The sequence below is a fragment of the Nanorana parkeri genome, unplaced genomic scaffold, assembly GCF_000935625.1.
Source record: "Nanorana parkeri isolate BGI_ZX_2015 unplaced genomic scaffold, ASM93562v1 scaffold278, whole genome shotgun sequence".
NCBI lineage: Eukaryota > Metazoa > Chordata > Amphibia > Anura > Dicroglossidae > Nanorana > Nanorana parkeri.
In genome coordinates this window covers 341,499-364,287 of record NW_017306546.1, presented here as the reverse complement: position 1 = coordinate 364,287, position 22,789 = coordinate 341,499, and the positions used below count along the sequence as shown (strand labels likewise).

At 41.7% G+C, this 22,789-nt stretch overlaps 1 protein-coding gene across 1 annotated transcript in view; it reads right to left on the bottom strand.

The window, feature by feature from the left end:
* The window catches only part of CCDC80 (coiled-coil domain containing 80), a 77,683-nt gene that overhangs the window by 53,546 nt on the left and 1,348 nt on the right, over window positions 1-22,789 (bottom strand). Inside the window, exons 2-3 of the mRNA XM_018557305.1 lie at window positions 16,372-18,272; window positions 11,958-12,114 (exon numbers count right to left, since the gene is read on the bottom strand). Of these exons, the coding sequence (XP_018412807.1) occupies window positions 11,958-12,114; window positions 16,372-18,261 (2,047 nt within the window). The 5' untranslated portion in view covers window positions 18,262-18,272. The remainder of the gene's footprint in view (window positions 1-11,957; window positions 12,115-16,371; window positions 18,273-22,789) is intronic.

Sequence of the window (22,789 nt, the reverse complement as noted above, 5' to 3'; positions counted from 1 at the left end):
TATCTATCTATCTAGATATATATCTAGATAGATAGATAGATAGATAGATAGATAGATAGATAGATAGATAGATAGATAGATAGATAGATATACATATCTATCTATCTATAAATATATATATATATATCATTGTTTGGGAGTGTTAAGTAATTTTCTATACAAAGATTCAGCTTTTTGTGCTTGCAAAAATTTTTTACATTGCTCCAGTACTAAGGTAAAATCAGTATTCTCAAAACTTAACTCAAAATACATTCTAATTTCCATTTAGGAGGTCAGGGAATCATCTTCACAACATAAAAATAACTATCTTGAGCCTTTGGCTGACATTAGTCAATATGCAAAAAGGACATTTTAAATCCATCAAACAATTGTAGATACAAATGTGTACCAGGTTAACTTTTGCTTTCAAAGTACCCTGAAGATTTATTACAATTTCCTCTGCTGCACAGAGTTCATTTCTGGTGGAGGCTGTAGGTTTGCTGAGTTTTGAAAGTAGAGGACTAGAGGGCTTAGAGTCGATTCACACTTGAGCGATCCGTAGTGGTGTGTGAAAGTGCGGTGTGTTTACGCAGACCATTCATTATGAATCGGCTGCCAATGCACAGCAACAAATCTAAAAACGAACATGATCTTTTTTTTAACAATGCAGTGCACAGTATTGCATGGTATTTGCACTGGGGTGCGTTGCCATCAGTTGTACAGTGTGTTGAGTATTCATTCACAATGAATTGCAACACACAGCACTGCACATAGAGATTTGCAGTAATGTGTGATTTCTCCCATGCTGCCCCACAAATGTGAATAGGACCTAAAGGAAGATCGTAAGTTAAAAAGCCTTATTACTGTGATCACCTGAACTACTACTACTACTACCACTACTACTACTAGTGTTATTATACTCAGTGGTGTATTTTGGTTTGTGCTGCCCTAGGCAAGACAAAATTTGGGCATCCCCCTTAATCTAGATTTGTTCCACCCCTTTCCGTTTAAGACATTTTGCGTAACCTGTCAGTCGCTGGATACAGCAAGCGGAATACCACCCGCTATAAGGAACTATAAATTCCAGCTATACATTATACAGCAATGCAGTATAATGTGAAGCTACATACTCTGTGTTGCTCCAGGGTGGTGGCCTAATGTCACGAGGCTCTCAGGTGGGCTGTGCAGGGTCTCAGGTGGGCTGTGCAGGCTTTCAGGTGGGCTGTGCAGTCTTTCAGGTGGGCTATGCATTGTCTCAGGTGGATTGTGCAGGCTCTCAGGAAGCTGTGCAATGTCTCAGAAGAACGGTGAATGCTCTCAGGTGGGCTGTGTAGCGTCTCTGGTGGGCATTGCGCAGTCTCAGGTGGGCTGTGAGCGCTCTTTGGTGGGCTGTGTGGGTTCTAAGGTGGGCTGTCTGGAGGCGGGCAGCAGCGATCCACAGGAAGGATGAAGGAGGAGTACATATGCAGCTTGCAGAAGTTTCCAAAAGGCTGCTGTGAGGTCCCCAGCAAGCACGGAACATAACGGCAGCTGCTTAAGTTTAAAAATGTGAAGCGCCGGTATCGGTGCTTAGTATTGGGGGCATTTTATGGGTGCCGATATTGGTAATGGCAGGTGAGGCTCTGCCACACTAGTTTGAGGGGGGCGTTTTTTGCCACCCTGGAAAGATTACATTTTAAAGGGTAACTTCACTTTCCCTGGCAAAGTTAGGAAAATGGAATTATCCCCAACAATCCACTCTCCCAACCGCCCCCTCCCCCCTGGCTGTGCTTACCTGTCAATGAACAATCCTTCCCCTCCAAAACAGCAATTGTAAGGACAATTACCACCCAATGTGGTTTGTAAATTATAATTTTTTTTCCCAGAGTTTAGCTTTAGGTCTAACTCTAAACTTTGAACCATGTCAACTGCAAAAACTAACTGGGGGTAGGCAACCTCAGCACTCCAGCTGTGGTAAAACTACAAATCCCATTATGCCTCTGCCTCTTGGAGTCATGCATGGGGCTGTCAGTCAGAGATTTTTTTTCATTTAAATTTTTTACTATCCTTGAAGTAGAACACAAAAATAAGAAGCAAATCCCTAGCTGTGAGAGAACAATACTGACTTGTATCTAAGTGAGCTGGTGGTAGCTTTATTGAACCTTCCAGATTATGTTCCTCCAAGTTTGATCACATTAATTGCTCCCAGATGTTGGTTTTCCTCACACTGCAAAAGCTGGAAGGAAAGTATTCCATTTTAATCTTCCTAATGAAAGTGTATACTCACATGTACTCTATATTGTCATGCTTTTCTTTGCACACCCTCCCTCATCATTTATACATAGGATTTTTACCAGTGTGTGTTGACACAGCTGCTCCCTACACCGCATCTGCGTTGTTACAGGCTTGGCCAAGCTGAATATCTTAAATTCAAAGCAGTTCATAAGCTTTGGCTGATTCTCTTTCTTTGGCCTTACCAGCTACTTGCAAATTTGCTGTCTGGCCCCAGGAGGTTCAAGGCATTCTCTTCAGTTACAAGTTTGTCATTACATCAGGCATTAGTAAAGATTCATAGTAAATACCAGTTAGAGCAATTTTCCATATCAAGGAACTAAGCTAAATTTGGGATTAACTTGAGGCAAATCTGTCTTTCTGTTTAGACAAGTAGAAGCAGTTTGTACAATCATTGTTGTTTCTGTAGAGAATATATGACCACTTTGTTTGTCATCTACTCAAGAGGCTTGAAGTGTTGCAATAGAATTAAACTGAACTTCGGTGACCAGCTACCTCTCAACTTAGACACATTGGCATTTAAGTTTTCTGGATCCCACCCACAATGTAGGCTGCCACCCCAGTCCGCCCATCGGCCTACAATACTCCTGACTGGACGTCACCTTGTCCTGTCTGGACTTCACCTGGCCTGGTGGGGTCCTGTCTGGACGTCGCCTGGCCTGGGGCCACTTTTTCACCTTTCCCCTTCTACCCTTTTGTGGTCCTCTCCCTATCCTTTTCCTCCTTTGACCTTGCCCCTCTCTGCCTACCCCACCGCCACCAAGTACTCTCTCCTCTTCTCCTGCTCTCACTTCCCTATCCTCCTTTTTCTCCTTTCCTTCTTCCTGGAATTCACTGCATTCCTTGGCATCCCGTATAGCCCTCGATACTAGGTCAGCTTCCAGAGTGAATCAGTGCGATAGGTGTAGAGGTTACGCTTCCCCCCACCTAAAAGGTAAAATGGCTGATCAGTATACGGATGTGGTTTACTGTTTGAAAATAAAAATTACTTATAAAAAAAAAAATCTGAACTTAGGGATAGTTGGTAATTTGCAGCATAACTTCCTTTAAATATGTACATTACAACTACTATCATTTTTTGGATTAAAACTTGCCAGTTTGTGAGAAACCTCAGCTATGTGAGAAAGGCTCAGCTATGGATGGGCACCCAGGGGTGGTATCAAGGAATCAGTGACTTCATTTGCATAGCCTGCCAATCGCTTCCAGCAGGCATGGATGGGCATTTCAGACCAAGAGTCTGCTGGCCTGTTGTGCTGTTAGGTCCTGGTAGATGGAATAGGTCAGCACTGTCCTGGCCTGTCAATTCAATCATGTTGGATTAGTGGGCAGGACAGACTGGGAGCCGGGTTCTCCCACCACAGCGAGCAGCGACATAATTGTAAGAGAGAATTTTAAGGTGTTTGTGACTGGCCTTTGCAGGGTCCGCCGCGGTCGTACGGAACAGTTGGTACGTCCCAACACCCCCGTCCTATTTGATGTTTTGGTACCTTCCTGACCACGTGCAGGAAGGTTTTTTTTCTCAGGGGCGGCCGCGGAGCTTTCACAGCATACAGCGGTATTATAGAAACCAGTAATAAATTCAGGGACAAACTTTCCCAGGGACAAATCCTAAAAGGTTTTGATTCTTCCCAAATTCCTTTTTGATTCTTCAAGTGATAAGACGACTAGGCTCATGCAGATGTTAAGAGGAAGATTCTTCGCACTTCATACCTGGGATTAAAAAAGCTCAGCTATGGACAGGCACTAAGAGGTGGTATCAAGGAAGCAGCAATGTCATTTTTATAGCCTGCCAATCACTTCCAGCAATCATGAATGTTCATTTAGAACCAGGAGTCTCCTAGCCTGTCAGTCAAGCAGTTAGGTCATGGTAGATGGAACAGGCTGGGAGTGTCCTGACATGTCAGTCAAGCTCTTAGGTCATGGTAGATGGAACAGGCCATGAGTGTCCTGGCCTGTCAGTCAAGCTGTTAGTTCATGGTAGATGGAACAGACCGGGTGTGTCCTGGCCTATCAGTCAAGCAGTTAGGTCATGGTAGATGGAACAGGCCAGGGGAGTCCTGGCCTGTCAGTCAAACTGTTAGGTCATGGTAGATGGAACAGGCCATGAGTGTCGTGGCCTGTCAGTCAAGCTGTTAGGTCATGGTAGATGGAACAGGCCAGGAGTGTCTTGGTCTGTCAATCCAACTATGCTGCATTAGTGGACAGGAGCGGCAACGTAATTAGGAAAAATAATTTTTGAAGTACAGCGATATTATGGAACCAGTAATAAATTCAGGGACAAACTTTTCCAGCCACACATCTTAAAAAGTTTTAATGCTTCCTGGAAAATAGCTTCAAGTGACAAGAAGACTAAGCTTGTGCAGATGTTAAGAGGGGGCTCTTGGCATGTCTTTATCTGCCAAGCCTCAACTGTAGTGGGTGTACTATGCTGAACAACTTCTGTTCATCAGGCATGGTGCCATGCTGTATTGACCCAAAAGCTGCATGCAATGTTCAGGCTAAATTACGCCATTTATTGCCAGGAAAGTGATGTCAGCAATTTGATTCCACATAGAAAATATGACTCTGCGTTCTTCTCTTTTCTTTGTGTAATGTGAAACTATTTGCTTCTTTAACTTCATTTTTATTCTATCGTCATGGCAAAGTTGATTCATTCACCTATGATTTTCTGTGTGGTCACAATGTTTTCACTGCAGGACATCTGTTTAGGTCATCTGGTCGTTTTACAAGAATGGAGCATGATGACTATTTCAATCTCCTGACTAATCTATGCTGCGTTTAGTAACCGACAGTAAGTGGTTTATCACAAATTAGCTACATAGGAACAATAGCTGTGAAAGAAAGGAATGCTCGTTCATTTATCAGATATTATAGCTGTCCATCTGTATTTGTTAAGGTCTGCATTGAATTTCCCATGATAATATGAACTGGTATCAACTTGCAGTGAACCTGAAGTCAAAAGTTTTTAAAGCTATTTAAAACGTTGATGAATCAACGTTGATGAAACGTTGATGTTCCTTTATATTTAAACGTTTTAGTTTCCTCCAGACTCAACTGGTCCCCTCAGCACTAGCCCTATTATCTTGTTTCAGTGTGGCTCCTTTCCCTAGCAGGGTCCAATGGAGCCACCCTTGTGTGTGCTAGTAAGCTGTGTGTGTCTCCACTATATGATGTGACACTGCAGAGGTCAATAAATATTCACTGGATTTAAGCTTGAGTGCGAGTGACTTTTACTACTTTGCACAAACATACAGGCACACAAATCCACGCAATCCATTCCCCTTCTTCCTGCTCTCCACTCCTCTATTATCCATTCTGCCAGTTAGAAGATATAAATTTGCTGGAGACTGCTCTGTCTCTTGTATTCCTGTCCTCGACAGGAAGTTCAGGGAAGTCGAGCTGAGAGAGTTGGAGCCAGCAGTTTGGAAACATGTAAGTGCTTGGACCAAATATAGCAATACTTTGCTAGGCAATATATATTTGCTTGAGCTGGATTCATTATTGAAAAATGTAAGTAAGCTTTGATTTCATTATCAAAACAAGTATAGGAGCTATTTCATCTGTCTAAGGATTTGTATTTCTCTCCATCCAGTTCTAAGATTTACACAGCTCTACTACAAGGCAAGGCAGGTGGACTGTTTTTTTCTGCTGCGGTCTTGTCTAGGTCTTGTCCCTGCCTCCTGTCTCTGATAGGACAGTAAAGAAAAAGCACATTTATGAGGTCATCCCTGTATCACTCTGCCCTCTTGCTCTATCAGCATGCAACTTGTTATCACATGAGTATGACAGCACAACTGACCATCTCTTTGTGCTTCTTCTTCTTCCCCTAGTCTGAGCACTGCTGTAGAAAGACTGCAAGAGGCTCATACCTAGTAAATTTCAAGTATTTACACTGCTTACAAAACAATTGCAGAGGCATTCTCTGATTGAAGAGGGCATCAGTTGTCACATCCGCCCCTCAATCAGAGAACATGTAGTATGCATCAATACAAATACTAGGCATTCTCTGAATGGCGGCTGTGCTACGTTAACAACCCCCTGTGTTTTCACAGCAGATGGGAGCCGCTCAGCACAGTACCAGGAAGATTGCAGCCAGCCTGTAGAAGCCCCAGCTTCTACAGCACTGTACATGATCCCCAGCAGCCGATCATGTATCACATATGCATACTTACATTGGGCCAAGCTGGACCAATGTAAGTATGCAGAATACTGCATACCTGAAATTAAGCTTTAACCAGTTGACATCCGCGGTGTTACACCCCCTTCCCATCCAGGCCATTTTTCAGTATTCAGCGCTGCGATACTTTGACTGACATTTATTCCGTCATTCAACGCTGTACTGAAATGAATTTTATACCCTTTTTTGGGGACAGATAGAGCTTTCTTTTGGTGGTATTTATTCACCATTGGGGTTTTTATTTTTTACTATATTTAGGAAAAATTACCGAAATTTAAAAAAAACAACAGTTTCCCCTATATTAAATGATAAAACATTTATTATTACCCAATTTTTTGGTAAAATATAAAAGACAGGGTCACGTCGGGTAAAAAGACACCAAACATGTCAAGCCTTAAAATTGTGTGCGCGCGCAAAACCTCAAAAAGCGATAATACCCAAAATTGGCCATAGGAGACGCTTTAAAAGCTGTTACCGCTCATCAGTTTAGTGTTATCAGTGATTGATGGCCCTAAAATGATTGCTCTCACTGCGACGTTCGCGGCGATATGTAACGTGTAGCGCAATTGTCGTTTTTGCGCGCTGGGGCACCGGGTGCGTAAATGTGGGGGTGGGGGAGTTAAACATTTTGGGGTTTTTTTCACTTTTTTTATATGTGACTTTTATTTAATTTAACTTTTTTATATGTTACTTTTATTTTTATTTTATTTTTTTGCACTTATTGTTATTGCTATTATATAGGGGGATAACAATCCCCCTATATAATAGCAAAGGCACACTGACAGGTCCTCTTTATGGAGACATTAGGGGTCTCTAGGACCCCTAATGTCACCTGTGGACCCCAAAAGAAGCTGATGATGCAGAGATCAGGGTTAATGCTGCAGTGCCGTCCGTCAGTTTTTTTACAACGGGCGGACGGCAAGTGGTTAAGCAATCTTAAAGTGGAACTTTACCCAGATCTTCAAAATAACAACAAACACACCTTTAGAAATGTTTAGTAATTACAATCTACAAACAGATACTTCTAGATAATTGCCGGCTTTGTATTCTCTGTATACCTTATTTCTTTTTTCTTCCCCAGTCTTCTTACAGTTCGATTATGTCGATTAGTTGTTGCAGCCCTAGATTACAGATAAGATTTCCCAGCAATGCTCTGCTGATGTAACTTTTCCAGGATGCAACTCTTAGACACGATTACATCATTTGTGCCAAAATGGACCAGGAAGTGTAGAAAAGAAATTCTAAGTAAAATAAAAATATGTTTGTTTAGCTAATGAATGTAAAATCTGCATATCAGCATGCAGATGTTTAGTCAAAGGGGGTAAAGGTCCAATTTAAGAGGTGAACAGATGAGAGTATTGATTTGCATGAACCAAAATATGACTTATTTCCCAGAAGTGAATATCGGCACCTTTTGTCAGTTTCTACCAGGTAACATCTGAAGGTTTTCCCCTAGCTACCTTTCATTCATTCCCAGACTGTCCTGTGCCTGTCTGCTCTTTATCGACAAAAGGATAATGTTGTCAGACACAATTTTCATTATAAAGAGGAAGCAGACATATGCCTGCACTGTAGGTAAGGCCTTCTCTCCAGCAAGGAGAATAGTGAGCAACACAATAAAGACATGATCAACTCTTACTCCAGATCACATGAGACTAGCACAGCTACATTTCTGACAATGTAGAAATACAGCTATGAGGCTCAAAGCAATGTATTGCCTAGACACATCAAGTGGACTGACATTTCTCACTAGTAATTCAAGACAAACGGTATATTTCTCAGGATACTGTTTAGGTACAATGAACATTTTTAGATGTACCCTGTAAGATAGCAAATCTGTACTTTTTGATTTTAGCTTCACTTTAAAATGTACCTGTGCCTATACTATGGACATAATCCCCCCCTTAACTTAATCCCATGAAGCCTGAGACTAACTAGAACATGACCCTAACCCCTGAGAACTGTAGAAATACACTGCCTGTCCAAAAAAAAGGCCACACACTCCAATATATTGTTGGTCCGCCTTTAGCTTTGATTATGGCACACATTCGCTATGGCATCATTTTCATAGGTTTATGCACAACATTTACTTCCACCCAGAGCTGCAATGATTTTTAACTAAGATATTGTAGTGATGCTGAGAGGTTGGACCACAGCATAAAATCTGCTCCAGCACATCCCACAGATTCTCAATGGGGTTAAGGTCTGGACTCTGTGCTGGCCAATCCATGTGTGAAAATTTAGTCTCATGCTCCCTGAACCACTCTTTCACAATTTCAGCCTGATGAATCCTGGCATTGTCATCTTGGAATATACCCAATGTGCCATCAGGGAAGAAAAAATCTATTGATGGTAAAACCTGGTCATTCAGTATGTTCAGGAAGGCAATTGACCTCGTTTTATGGGCACATGATGATGCTGAACCTAGACCTATTTTCAGCGGTGTATTTAACTTTGGTGCTGCCCTAGGCAAGGCAGCTACTTTTTTCCCCCCCGGTCTGACCCTGCGCTTCTCCGACAGCCCCCCCCCCCCGGGCTTACAGACTCACTGCAAAACAATGCCGCCCGCCGTCTGCACACGCCGTCCACTCCAGGCCGACGTCCGCGTCATCGCATCCAGGTCAGTAACCCTCGCGGTGCCGCCCTCAGCGAATCTGCCGCTCCAGGCAAACGCCTTGTTTACCTCGCGGCAGATACGCCCCTGCCTATTATACGGTGGAAGGCTCTGACCTATTTGCTTAGCTAAATCCAAGTGGCAACTTTTATTTGGATAGGCAGTGCACCTACAATGGTGCCTCTAGCTGTTTTTTCAATTGTGGATAGAATGTGAACAGATTAGGACCTCCGTCAAATTGTGTTGCTGTCCTTTACACTACTGAGGGAGATTTAAAGTCACTATTGGCCTTGTTGACTGTTGTTACTGTTACAGAAGGTAATAGGAGATCCAAAAATATAGTTGTCATCAGAAGAGGGGATTTCCCCCTCCCTTTTGTGAGGTATTCATTCAAAGAAGGTAAACAGGTGAAGTGAATTTTACCTCTCTTACACTCTCTCCAAAACAAAATGTTTTGACCAGAGATACATTAAGGAGGTGATTTATAGGCCATTCGCTTAGCCAACAACTATGCAAACGAGATTCAGAGTACATTATGGCCACTAGATAGAGGCGAGGAGCATAGTAAGTTCCGTTCTCCTTGTAGCCATAAAGTGTTGTGAATTTAAACAGTTTATAAAGCACCCCTTAAACTATCAATCCAATAATTGCCTTGCGCATGGAAAATATCACTACCAGTTTCAAAGTGCCAAAATGTTGATACCTAAAATTCCTGATTTGTGTCAAGACTGTGTAAGTTGTAATATTCTGACCCAAACAATGACAAATACTGAGCTAAGACATTCTCTGTAAAGGATATGAAAGTTAGAGACCTGTAGGTTGCTTCAAGTATTCGATCAAAAAGCCTGGAGACATATTTAGTCTATTATATAAACACCAGACAGGAAATTAGACTTTCCTGTTCTCAGATCTAAGATCTAAACTTTCAGAATTTACACTCCAAACAAGGGGCCTATACAGCTGCTGACCAACCTCTTTCCTGATCACAGTAATTAAATATTCAGCAACTATATTTTAGTGCGAAAGGGAGATATGAAATACTGCAGAATGGAAAACGCCTTGCGTAACAGGATGCACATTTAGAAAGAAGTTGGTGATAATATCCCTTGTCCTCTGACGTCAGTCCTTAAAAACAGCCGGTATAAAAAAAAACATTGCCAGACTATACTGGTTATCAGGTCACATTATACATTCAGTATCTGTAGTTAAAATCCAGACGTATTTATTAAACATATACAAGGGACGACGATAAATGAATATTTAATATGCATTTTTTTTTAATAAATGTTTTCACCTAAGATACATACAACTTTCACCCAGGATTCACACATTTCCAACAAAAAACAATTAGAAAAATATGTGAAAGTTGTGTGAATCTTGGAAGAAAACATTTATAATTAAAGCCTTTAGTTTGGCCCAGGCATGTCATTCTTCTATTTTATGGGACTCTTGTGGCCTTCTTGCGCCTTCTCTGCAGCCCTCAATAGTTTTAAAGTATATTTCTAGGCAAAACCTTTTTTTTGGATGAAGTGGGGGATAAAGAGTAAGACCTTCTGTCAAGCTTTGATTCACTCTTCCATTTGTACTTGTGACCATTGTCACCCAGAAAAAAGGGACGTGCAAAATGTGTTCTCCCCTGAACAAGAGAAAAGATGAAATCTTCCAATGGGGAGGGACAACTTTTTAAGCGGGGACTTACGACTCACTCACTTTAGTAGATTTCCCCTAACTTCCTGTTCCATCTTTGTGACAGGAAAATTTCCCCAATGGTACACAGACAGCATAAAATAAACTGGCAGCGTTTTAACCCTTCCTACTTTATCTTAATCGGGAAAAAAAAGAAGCTCAGGCTATATCTACAGCATTGTAGATCTCTATGAAAAGGTACTATTTAACTTCCAAAATGTTATTCTGCACTAAAACCGGTATCTTATTTCTCAATAATCTGGTCTGCTTTTATAAAAAGCCAATATAAAGGAAACATAATGGAGAGATCAAAAAATATTTTGGGTTTAATGAATGGAAGTTGTCCTTCTTTCTCATCTCAGAAAGGTGGGAGGTGTGAGTTACCTCTGTAAACTACACCCATATTAAGAACATGAGAAAATGAGTGTGTGTTCTGTAGTCCAAGTTGGGAGTAAACAGCCTAGGAGGACAATGCTTCTGCTGCACAAATACAGTACAGCAAGTGTACAGAAAAGGCGTAACTGCTAGGAGCACCAAGTGCAAATAAAGGAGAAAGAGCCTGAAAAAAAGGGTAAGCTGCAATATCTTATATTTTTGTTCTTGGGTTTCGATACACTTTAATAAGGTTTTGGTTGGCACAACACTTGTCTCTTCTGAGACTTTCTGAATTCATGAGGTTCTTACAGGATGTGATGCCCATTTAGCATTGTTTGTTTCTGATTGCCATCTGAGTAATCAAAAGCCATTATACTCATCATAACCAAGAACACACCCCTTTCTTTCATAGACTCCCTTGTGCATTTTGTAAATCACCAATAGAAAAGGAAAACTCAAGGAGCACAGTTTTAGCATCAGATATTTACATGTAAAAAATCCATGCATAGACCTGAATCGCTGACATAGGCAAACACTATTTTTTTTAAATTTAAAACCAATGTGACAACAAGTCAACACTATTACAAATATTGTAATAGTTCTATAGAATATGGCCACCCCCTACCCTTGTTCTATAAGTTAGCAAGGACTCTGGGAGATGCACTATGATACTCCCATGAGAGATTTAAACAATGGGGATATTATAATTCAGCAATGTCTGCTGTGTGGATAAAAGCTATTTACCCGAGGGTAATCAGAAAATTTTAAATAAACAGGCTAGACAAAGAGGAAGTCATGGGCGATCAGAGAAGTAAAAAGCAAATAAACAACTGTCCATTTTAAATGTGTACATACCTAGTTGGAAGTGGTCAATTTTCATAGTGCTGTTTGTTAAAGTACCAGAAATGGTGATAATTGAGATTTTTCGTACGGCCATTTCACAAACTGTCTCAAGGTACTCATCTCGCTGTTGTGAATACATGTTGTTGTCTTCTTTTGGTGTAGTAATGAGCTATATTGTAAAATACAAATATTGTGTGAGCATACATAGCAATATTTTATATACTGTAAGATGCGTACTGATAACACATTTGATTTCAGTTAGTCAAGCTGAGCAAAGAAACCTTTAAGTTGAACGACATAAATAACACCCCCCAAATGAAAAAAATCCTGCTTGCATCCTAGGGTTGCCACCTTTTCTTCAAGCGAAACCCGAACACTCTAGCGACACGTGGACATATTTTTTTAGGAGAATGAGTTGTGGCTTATTCATATGTAAAAGGAACCACCCATTAATATGTAAATATCACAGTTGAGACTATTTTTAGTGGGGGGCCAGTAGCCCCTATCTTAATTTTGGTTGCCCCTGTCTACTTGACATCTTGTGTCCGGGTTCCTGGTGCCATGAAACCCGGACACAGCATTCAAAACCCGAACTGTCCGGGTGAATCCTGGACAGGTGGCAACCCTATTGCATCCTCAAATTCTAAACCTATAGTTGACCACGAGGAAGGTGTAGCCCCTTTATCCTAAGTGTAGTGGCACTTTAGTGTTGCTGGAACTGTAATCAGTCTGACATATTTGTAGTTTGTGCTCATTTGGTCATTCCTAGGTGTTCTGGTATTGTTTGCATCTACCTGTTGTGGGGTGTAACCCTGCCACAGAGCAGAGCAGCTAATGGGAGAACAATAGGGGTGTTTCTGCCTCAGCAGCCAATCACTAAGGGTTTCATTGCCAGTGGTGCATGCTGCGAAGTGCTTAAATACTCAGGAATTGTCATGTGCTCAGGGCAGTCTGCCCCTGAGTCTAGCCTGGGGGTAGGATGTACACAGTTGGAGAAGCTAACTAGGCCTGAAGTCTGCAGAGGCCAGATGTGGACCCAGGTAGGGTCTGGAACTGTCTGGGATGGAAAACCAGTAGAGCCCTTTATCTGCTGGAGGTGCCAGGAAGGCTTGGGTGGCATGGACTTCAAGAACAAGTCTGGTGTCTCTCCCAGGGAAGATCTCAAGGAAGTCTCATATTCAGCTGTTGCTCTATTGCACAGTGTCTTCTGTCTCAACTAAAATATTCCTGCACTGTGGAAGCTGGAAGGGATTGGTGAGACTGGAGTCTATTTTTGTCCATGGATCTCTGTAGCCCTTTACCCGCTCTCCCAGTTTTGGCTGTTCTACAATACAGCATTGAAAAAAGCTAGGGATCCACCCCTGAGAGTAAAATGTCTGCCCTCTCAGTCTCTGGATTTCCTCCCAACATGCCTTTGGGGGTCAGGGGGGCGCTACAAATGTATAAAAACCCATATAAAGTGTGACCCAATTTGCTCCAACAGGAAGAAAATTAATTTTTAACCCCCAGAGGCAATCAGATAGCATACCGGATTAATATTATATGTTATTTCTTATATTTTAAGCATTTAGATATGCTGTATTTTATTTTTATTGAATACTCCACTGAGTCAGAAGTAACGAGTTGCTGTGGTAGACTTTTTCACAATATGAGAATCCTTACAGTAAAAAGTCCTTCCGTATGAGAATGTTAAACCTCCTTTTTCCTAGTTCCAAAGAGTGTTCTGTTTCTTTTGTAGTGACAACTTTCCACTGAATGCATTATCTATCAGGGTTATTCACAAAAGGGTGAAGAGTTTGGAGAAGGCAGGAGAAGTGAACAATCTAGGACAACATAGCTGATTTTGAAAAATTCTCCAATTCAGCTCACTTTACAGCTCAGCTATTTTGGCCTAGATTGTTCACTTCTTTTGTCTTCTCCAAACTCTTCACCCTCTTGTGAATAACCCTGTATGTGTTAAATAATGTGATCATTACCCCTTAAATCACCTCTTCTTGAGGGTGAATACATTTAGTTTATGTAATCTTTCCTCAGTTGAGGTGACCCAGGTCCTTTATCTATTTAGTCACCCCTTTCTGCACCCCTTTCCAACATCTTTTTTTCGAGCTGTTGCTCAAAACTAAACAACGTATGTAGAGAAGAACTGTGTCCCAACCTTTTTTGCCCATAGTTGTTTTTAGGGTCACAGGAGGACATTTACTAATGTCCTCCTGTGACCCAAAAATCAGCATATAGTGCAGAGCTGTAATCGGCTGGGAAAGATCCCAATAATATTGTCTAGATCCACCCCACTGCCTGATTGACAGCTGCCTTTCCAGAGGCAGAATGAGCTGTGTCCGCCCCCTCCACCATCCGTCCCTCTAGTCAGCGCTGGAGGAACAGAGAGGGGAGAAACATGGTTGCTAAGAGCTGGACAGGAAGGTGTGTAAAGGCCATACACATCTCCTCGTCCAGCTCTTAGCAACCTGGGACGCTGTGCCCGGCATTCTGCCAAGCTCCTGGCAACCAGTGACATCACTGGTTGTGAGATACGTGGAGGGCTGGCCAGAGCCGGGACTAGAACTGGGTGAGGAGACGATGCAGAGGTCAAACCCCAGGATCACCACCCCCCCCCCGGTTAGTGTGCACTACCAACACTTCCCTCACCCTCCCAGACACTGCCTCAGGGGGCAAAAAGACTAGGGACACACTTGAGTAATGTTCTTTTACATAGTTACTTCAGCTTATTTAAACCAACCACAGGTTCACGTTAACTTTGTTTACCAGATCTCTGGCCAGTGACAGTCACTAGTTTTGTATGGAGTTCTTCCATAGGATTCTGTGATAGGCTGGTGCAAGCTGGAGGGCCTAACACAGCTAAACCTGTTCTCTAGGATGAGCATGTGGTCCCCACAGTCTTCTCCATGTACGATAAGCCTATTTCTCTCAACTTTAGACATATTTATCCAGCTTAACTTGATAAATTCTCAAAATTTCTGAGCTATGTATCATCTGTCCAAATATTAATCCACTCATGAATCGCTATGCCTTTTTGTTTACATATGCTTTTGCAGGTAAATGGAAACTAATTGCATACACGGGCAGTGTAATGTACATTTTGGTGAACTTGACATATAATAGGCACCACGTGACTAGTGTCAAATCTAAGCCATACGTTTATGTAAAATGCACTGTTTATAGTTTGACCTTTATATTACTATTCCCTGAAACCAACCAGTTATTTTATAGCATAACATTCCATTACAAAGTGTTAATTTGACAAAGCGTAGTTCATAGCAAAGGCAGACATCTTGTTAAGTTTCAGCAATCCTCTAGGAACTCATAAAAGTCCTTCTATTAAATTTACATATACCCTAAAGTGTACGTTAAGGCAAAACATTTTTTTTAGTATTAGAAGGATTAGAGTGGGGAAAAGGTAGACCCTTTGTTCAGTCTTTATTGCTGTTTGTGGCTCTGTTGAGTCAGAGCTTCACCCTTTCTTTTCATCCTGGTGACCACTCTCACTGAGCGAGAAAATGAAGGGAAATCCAAAATGTTGGACTTGCCACAACAGTAAGAAATGAGGGAAAATCTTTCAATTAGGACAAATGTTTGAGGACAACTGACTATGTAAAGAATTTATCATACTTTGTGCATATTTACAGTTATCTCCTGTTGTGTCTGCAGGGCGGGATGTGATGGCAAGTCTCTCAAGTGGGACACAGACAGCAAAAACCTTTCACTATGTACACATACTTTAGGGAAGTATGGAGCAAATTAACTCAGCTAGAGGGTGCTGTGTTGTACAATCGAACACCTTTAGGCTCCACACACCTTTACTTCACACACCTTTACTTCACACATAGCAGTTTGAAATTCAGCGCAGTTTTCAGCGCTTTCGTCTGCATGGCACAAAAACAAGCAAAGTTAACCTATGCACAATTTACGCACGTTTTGCGGCTACTACTATAGCTGGGTATCCAAGTGTATCCCCTGCACTCCTTGCAGCGACTAGGACCCAAGATAAACAATGGTGCTCGCAGTGATGATTAAGGATGTAGCGCCATGCAGATTCAAAAGAATGAAAATCACCAGCACTCAAAGGATAATCTTAAATCCTCATGTTTATGTATTGAAGAAATGTATCACATGCGTCAAATAGCCACCATTTCGGGGCCACGCAAGGTCCCTTCATCAGGGCTACAAAGTGACCATATGACGTCACTATATTGCCCTGATGGAGGGACCCTGTGACATTTTCTTGCAATACCCAGTTGTTTGCTAATGATATTGGTTTGTTGCATCTCATGTGAAAATTGCATAGTGAATGGCCAGCTGAAGGACTGTTTCAGCTGATGCAGTAGCACTGATAAAAAAAAAAGTAATAAAAACACAAAATAAAGCCACATATATGTTTTCATGCATTGTAATTAGGAAAAACACTTACCAACAGTCTTCGTTTGCCTTCAAAATTATCCAAGAATGCTGGCAATGACCTTCGCAGACTTTCTGTATGAATTTTCTTCTCTGGCTTTGTGAAAATGTCATCCTCTGCTTTGACAACTTTCTTGTTCTTCTTAGTTCGGTCTTTTTCTGTCTTGATCTTTTTATCTGTCTTATCTTTTTTAGCTGGTTTATCTTTCTTGGGGGGTTTCTCCACTTTTTCAGCTTTCTTTTTTTTCTTTTCGGCTTTCTCAGGTTTTTCCTCCTTTCTCTGTTCTTTTCCTTTCTTTGGTGGAATGTTTGCTTCCTCTACCACCTCTTCCACCAGTGGCGTTGTGGGTTTACCAAGGTCAAATTTGTCTTCGTATTCATTATTTAAAATTTTCTCCACCCCTTTTTTCTTAGGTGGCTTGGTTTTTATAGGTTTCTTTTGACTTGGAATTATATCATGAGAACTATGGTCCTTTCTATCTGTGCGGTTATCCCCAAACCGCCCTGTGTTTTCTTTTGTATAGTGCTCTGTTGTGGTTGCTGAAATAACGGGAGCATCTGTGTGGGACTCATGGACCATTGGTTTGTTTGTTTTGCTTGTCGTAGCAAAGTGCTTTCCTGTCTGCACATGCTGTCTATCTTTGTGTTTATCTGTTCTCACAGGAAAGTAATGTCCTGCTGTTTCAGGATCTCTCGTTGTTACTTCAGCTTGAACATGCATTCTGTGAGCCTCAGGAGTGGCATAAAATTTTGTAGTCCATGGTTTCTGAGTTGTGGGAGGGACTGTTGTAGGTGGTGTTGTGGGTGGCCTTGTTGCTGTAGTTAATATGCGTATAGTTGCCTTTGTTGGAGGAGGTAAGGTTGTGGCTTTGGGTGTAGGTGAAGGTGTTGCTGGTACTATAAGAGGCTTTCTTGTAGCTCTGACCCTAGTGGACCTTGTAGGAACTAGATTTCTCTTCGGTTCTTCCTTCTTAAATGTGATTTGGACAGTGCCACTGGCTTGAGTAGGTTTCACAACCCTTGTACTACTAGTGCTGCTGCTGCTAACCCCTCCACTACTTCCACTGCTACTACTACTCTCTCCTTCTTCAGATACCTGTCCCTCAACTCCAGCTGCTTTACATTTTTGTACAAAGCCTTTTTGCCTAAGTTTTTCTATTTTTCTTATAGGACTTTGGTCAACAACTTCATACATAGCTTCTAGACGCACAGGATAAGGATATCTTTCTTCAACTTGTAAAGTCTTTTTAAGAAGAACCATACCAAATTTTCCTTTTTCCAGTTTTAGAGAAGTCATCATTTTGGGAACGATTGATGGATCCAGCCGCTGTTCTAATATCTTTCCCTCATTAGTAATTCGTCTGATTTTGCCTCCTTCTTCTCCTTCCTCATGGAATATGACAATCTGTTGAATATGTCTTTCAGCAAGTTCACAATACACATCATTTTTAAGGAGGCTCATCATTAGGCGATAATATCCATCAGATGCATGTGGAGCAGAGATAATCCAGACTCTGTTTTTCCCAGCGAAACTAGCAAGGATATTTGGGGAATTTGAAGCCGAAGGGAATCGTGCTGTTCTAGAACGTGCAGAGGTTGCACTGTCATCCTTTAACATTCTAGCCTGCGCTTGTCTAAAAACAGGCCTTTGCTGTGGGTTAACCTTTTTATCATGAGGCTGACCCTCATCACTCAGCATAATTTGTGACAAGTTCCTCTTATTTGAGTCTTTATTTACATAATTACTTTGATTTTTAGATAAATGGAGATATTGTCTCTGATTAGGTATTGTTCTTCTACGAAAGGCTCTACTATGCTTATTGATCCCCTGAGAAGTGTCAGAAGCACAAATTATCCATACAGCCAACAAGACTGCCAGACGAAGTGTTAATGTCCAGTTCATTGTGGAAATGTCTGCAAAACAAAGCAAAAAATAAATAAAAGCCTATAGTTTGTATTCATTCTTGTAACAGAACACAGTGGAAACGTTCATCTGGCACATTGTTCTATTGATCTTTTCAAAAGGAAGAAGTTAAAAAGTCACATAAAACTCAGGAAGCAGCTTTATAAGACTTATTTTTGTTCTGTGTCATTACTGTTCTTCAGCAATATATTATTTGGGAAGATTTCCCTCCTAAAGGATATTCTGTAACATCTAACTGACTTTTGTTTTAGCCCTTTAACCCTCTGGGCACCAGTGTCAACTAAGGGGTTCTGAATGATGGGTGCAGAAACTGGCTTCCTAATGATGTGATCACTGTGACTGGCTACATGAGAGCATGCTAGTGAATGCACTAGGGTTGCCACCTGTCCAGGATTCACCCGGACAGTCCGGATTTTGAATGCTGTGTCTGGGTTTCATGGCAGCAGAAACCCAGACACAAGGGGGGTGATTTACTAACCTAAACACACGCACGCACTAGGTGCGTGTGATTTTCACACAGCAAAACATATTTATCAACCAAAAAGTCTCTAAAAGCATATTTCCACTAATGCCATATATGGAAAAATCATGCACATGATGCATATATAATGCTGCTTCACAGTTTAGACAAAAATGGTTAGCTCATGCATTTACATTCCTGCATTCATCAACGCAAGCAACACAACATAGAGCTAATTTACACAACATCACCTTGCAATTCATGCACAACACACCTGCTGGGTGTGTACACACTACAAAGGTGTTTAGATTCCACCCATAGATCATGCTGGGAGGGAACACACTACAGAGGTGTATACATGTTCGTGGTGTGTTTATAAGGTTAGTAAATCAACCCCAAGATGTCAGGCAGACAAGGGCAACCAAAATTAAGATAGGTGCTACTGGTCCCCCACTGGAATAATACTTGTTGATGTACCAGAAGTGCACTCAGCTCTGAATTTCTTGTGAGCTGACAACAGACATTATTTTCATGGACTTAATGGGGTCAGCTCTGCCCAGTCTTTTGCTAAACTACTTAGATCCTCCCACTGTCCCCTCCACAAGACTTATTTATTATTTGCAGTGGTGTAGCATGGGTTGTGAGTGCCCGGGGCAAGACAAGTATTGCACTCCCTTTCCCCATGGACTGTTAGCACTCCCTGAGTCCCTTCCAGCAGTACAATATAGAACCCCTTATCCCCCCCCCAAGCACATGTATTTAAAAACAAAAAATACTAAAGTAATTAAAGTAAAATGCATTTAATGCTAGTATACTCAAATTTACAGGGTGAACATAGTACAAGGATGCAGGAATGCAGGGCGGTGGAGAGTGTCAGGGTGCAGGGGAGGGGATTACACAATATTAGGGTACAGGCATTATTGGGCAGCACAGAGTGTCATGGTGCAGAGGAGGGGATGCACACAGTATTCAATATTCATTATTCATGGTTTATGGAGAGGCAATTAAGGGGTGAACTGGCGGTGTGTCCTATTTACAGCCGGCATTGTATATGGCCCATATACAATGCAGGGGGTATATAATGCAGTACAGACAATGGGGAAGGCAGGTAGACAGACAGCACAGAATGGCCCCCACAGCACCCCCCGTAAAAGGTTGGTGCAGAGGGCCATCGCCCCTCTGGTCCCCTGGTCGCCTCCATGATGATCCTGATTATTATTGGTATTTATATAGCGCCGACAATTTATTCAGCACTTTGCATACTGTACATTCACATCAGTCCCTCTCCTCAGCTTACAATCTAAGGTCCCAATCTCGCATGCATACAGGGCTGATTTGATACAGCGGCCAATTACCTTTTCAGCATGTCTTTGGAGTGTATGAGGAAACCGGGGTACCCGGAGGAAACCCACACTAGCACAGTGCGAGCATGCAAACTCCATGCAGATAGTATCCTGGCTTGGGTAGAGTCTAACAGGTCTATTCACAAAAGGGTGAAGAGTTTGGAGAAGTCAGGAGAAGTGAACAATCCAGGACAACATAGCTGGACTGGAAAGTGAGCTGAATTGGAGAATTTTTCCAAATCAGGTACTTTGGCCTAGGTTGTTCACTTCTCCTGCCTTCTACAAACTCTAAACCCTTTTGTGAATAACCCTGTAATTGTTCTATAGTCTAAGATAGGAACTTGGGGGGCTAATCAGTCTCCCTAAGATAACAAAAGAAGGATGAACAGGACAGCTCTGAATTTCTGGCAGGATCAACAGGTATTTTTTGCACTCATCAAACAGATATAACAAAATGCTTTCAATGGTAGATTTACAGGGGTAGCACAGCAATTTGTTTTTGCTGGTACTTTTCTTTGCAAATGTAGCTATGTCCCCGGCCCTGAGTCCTATGCCTAGTATAATAAAAGCAGACATACCATAATGCAAAATTCTCAGGGTTATCTACTAAAGTGGGAAGAGTTTGGAGAAGACAAAAGAAGTGAACAATCTAGGACAACATAGCTGAACTGGAAAGTGAGCTGAATTGGAGAATTTTTCCAAATCAGCTATGTTGTCCTAGATTGTTCACTTCTCCTGCCTTCTCCAAACTCTTCACCCTATGGTATTTTATATAGAAACCATATACAGTGTAATCAGTACACAGATCTTAGCCCCTTTGAAGCACATTTACGCATGCAGAACGCAGTGGTCAGAAGTATGCAGCAGTGTCCCTTACACTGCTGCTCAGCAAGTGCAAAAATCAGTTCTATAATTGGTGTCAGTGGGTATAAAAGTCAACCATAATTACATACATTTGAAAAGAATTAACAGTGACGCCTTGAAGGGATTAACAAGAAAAATGTGGTGTGATATGTGGGCCACCTGCTGCCCGCCTTGAAAGGATTGAGAAGAAAAATGCGGTGCACCATGTGGGCGGCCTGCTGCCCGCCTTGAAAGGGTTGAGAAGAAAAATGCCGTGCACCATGTGGGCTGCCAGCTGCCTGCCTTGAAATGGTTTGGTTCAGAAGAAAATATATATGGGGTCATATATGCGCGTCAAAAAGGCTCCTGTATTATTTTACGGGACACGTTTTTCCCACCGCGTTTGCATGCGCAGAAACGCGGCGGAAAACCGGGCGTGTTTGGGGGCGTAATTTAAAAGGAATGCCACCACAAGCACGTTTCCCATTTGTTCTTTTCGGAATGTGCAGATGTAAAGTAGGCCTTAAAGTTGACCGTTACCTCGTTTCACTAAAATCTCATCAGCATGATGCTCTGCATGCTGATATAAATTCATCTTAAATTCATTAGTTAAACAAACATATTTTTCTTTTACTTATAATTACTGTTTTTCCATTTCCTGGTTGAGTAAGGCTCTGGTGATGTAGCTCTGGCCTCACAGATGCATCCTGGGGGTGGGGCTGGGGCTATATCACCGGTTCCTTCCTGGGAAATCTCATCTGTAAACCACAACATTTCGCACGATCTCTGGGGGAATGTCATTTTTACCCCTTCAGATGATGTGCACTGTCACATACTACAGTCACATTTGCCAGAATTCCAGGACATAAAGGGAGGTGGATTCATCTGCACTTAAAAAAAATGGGCACCATGAGAATGGGAAGGAAAAGAAATATAATGTATTCAAAGAATAGAAAGCCTGCAATTATCTAGAAGTATCTGTGGATTGCCATTACTAGACTATTATAAAGCTGCCTTTGTTGTAAATTTTAAGATAAAGGTGAAGTTCCTCTTTAAGAAATGTAAGAATGTGCCTTGCGATCCAGTGCGGGCGATTGCATTGCGGCCTAAGGGTGTGGCTACGGTGCCATTCACTTCAATGGCCCACCACGCCCCCTCCTGCCCCACTAAAAAGTGAGCCGGCCGCTATGCGAAGCAGTGCGTTCTGGCAAGAATCGGGCCAGAACGCACTGCAACTGGTGTGAAAGGGCCCTTAGGCCCTATAAAAATCCTGTATCATAACAATAATTTTTAGATTGCAAGCTCTGAGGGGCAGGGCCCTCCTTACCAACTTGTCTTGTTTTGCATTGTAACTATAATGTTTTCCTGATATTGTAAAGAGCTGTTGGCGCTATAGAAATCCTGAATAATAATAGTAATAAATATCATAACAATAATCTTTTCCAAGACTATACTAACATAATGTCAACAATATATACCATATCTATTGCTTTTATCTGCATGCCGCTGGACAATTTACATGCCCATAAAATGTTGCATTTCATTTGGACAGTGCTTTGCTTCCACAACCTGGATGAATATATTTCTGAGTCATATCAGCCTCAACCCTCCCCCCAACCTCTTTAGCTTCTGTCTCTCCACAGCCGAACATTTGGCTTCCTGAAATCTTTTTCATAGTCTCTCTGCTTTGGCTGTTTGAACAAATGCTGCAATGTTTTTCCCTTTTTCCTGAATGGTCAGCTGTATCAATATGGCCTAATTAAAAAAAAAAAAAAGGATGTTTGCTACATGTGCAGTTCTCTCGTGGGGTGGAGGAATGCCAGTGAATTGTGGGTACGAGCCGCAGTGCATAAAGGGTTAA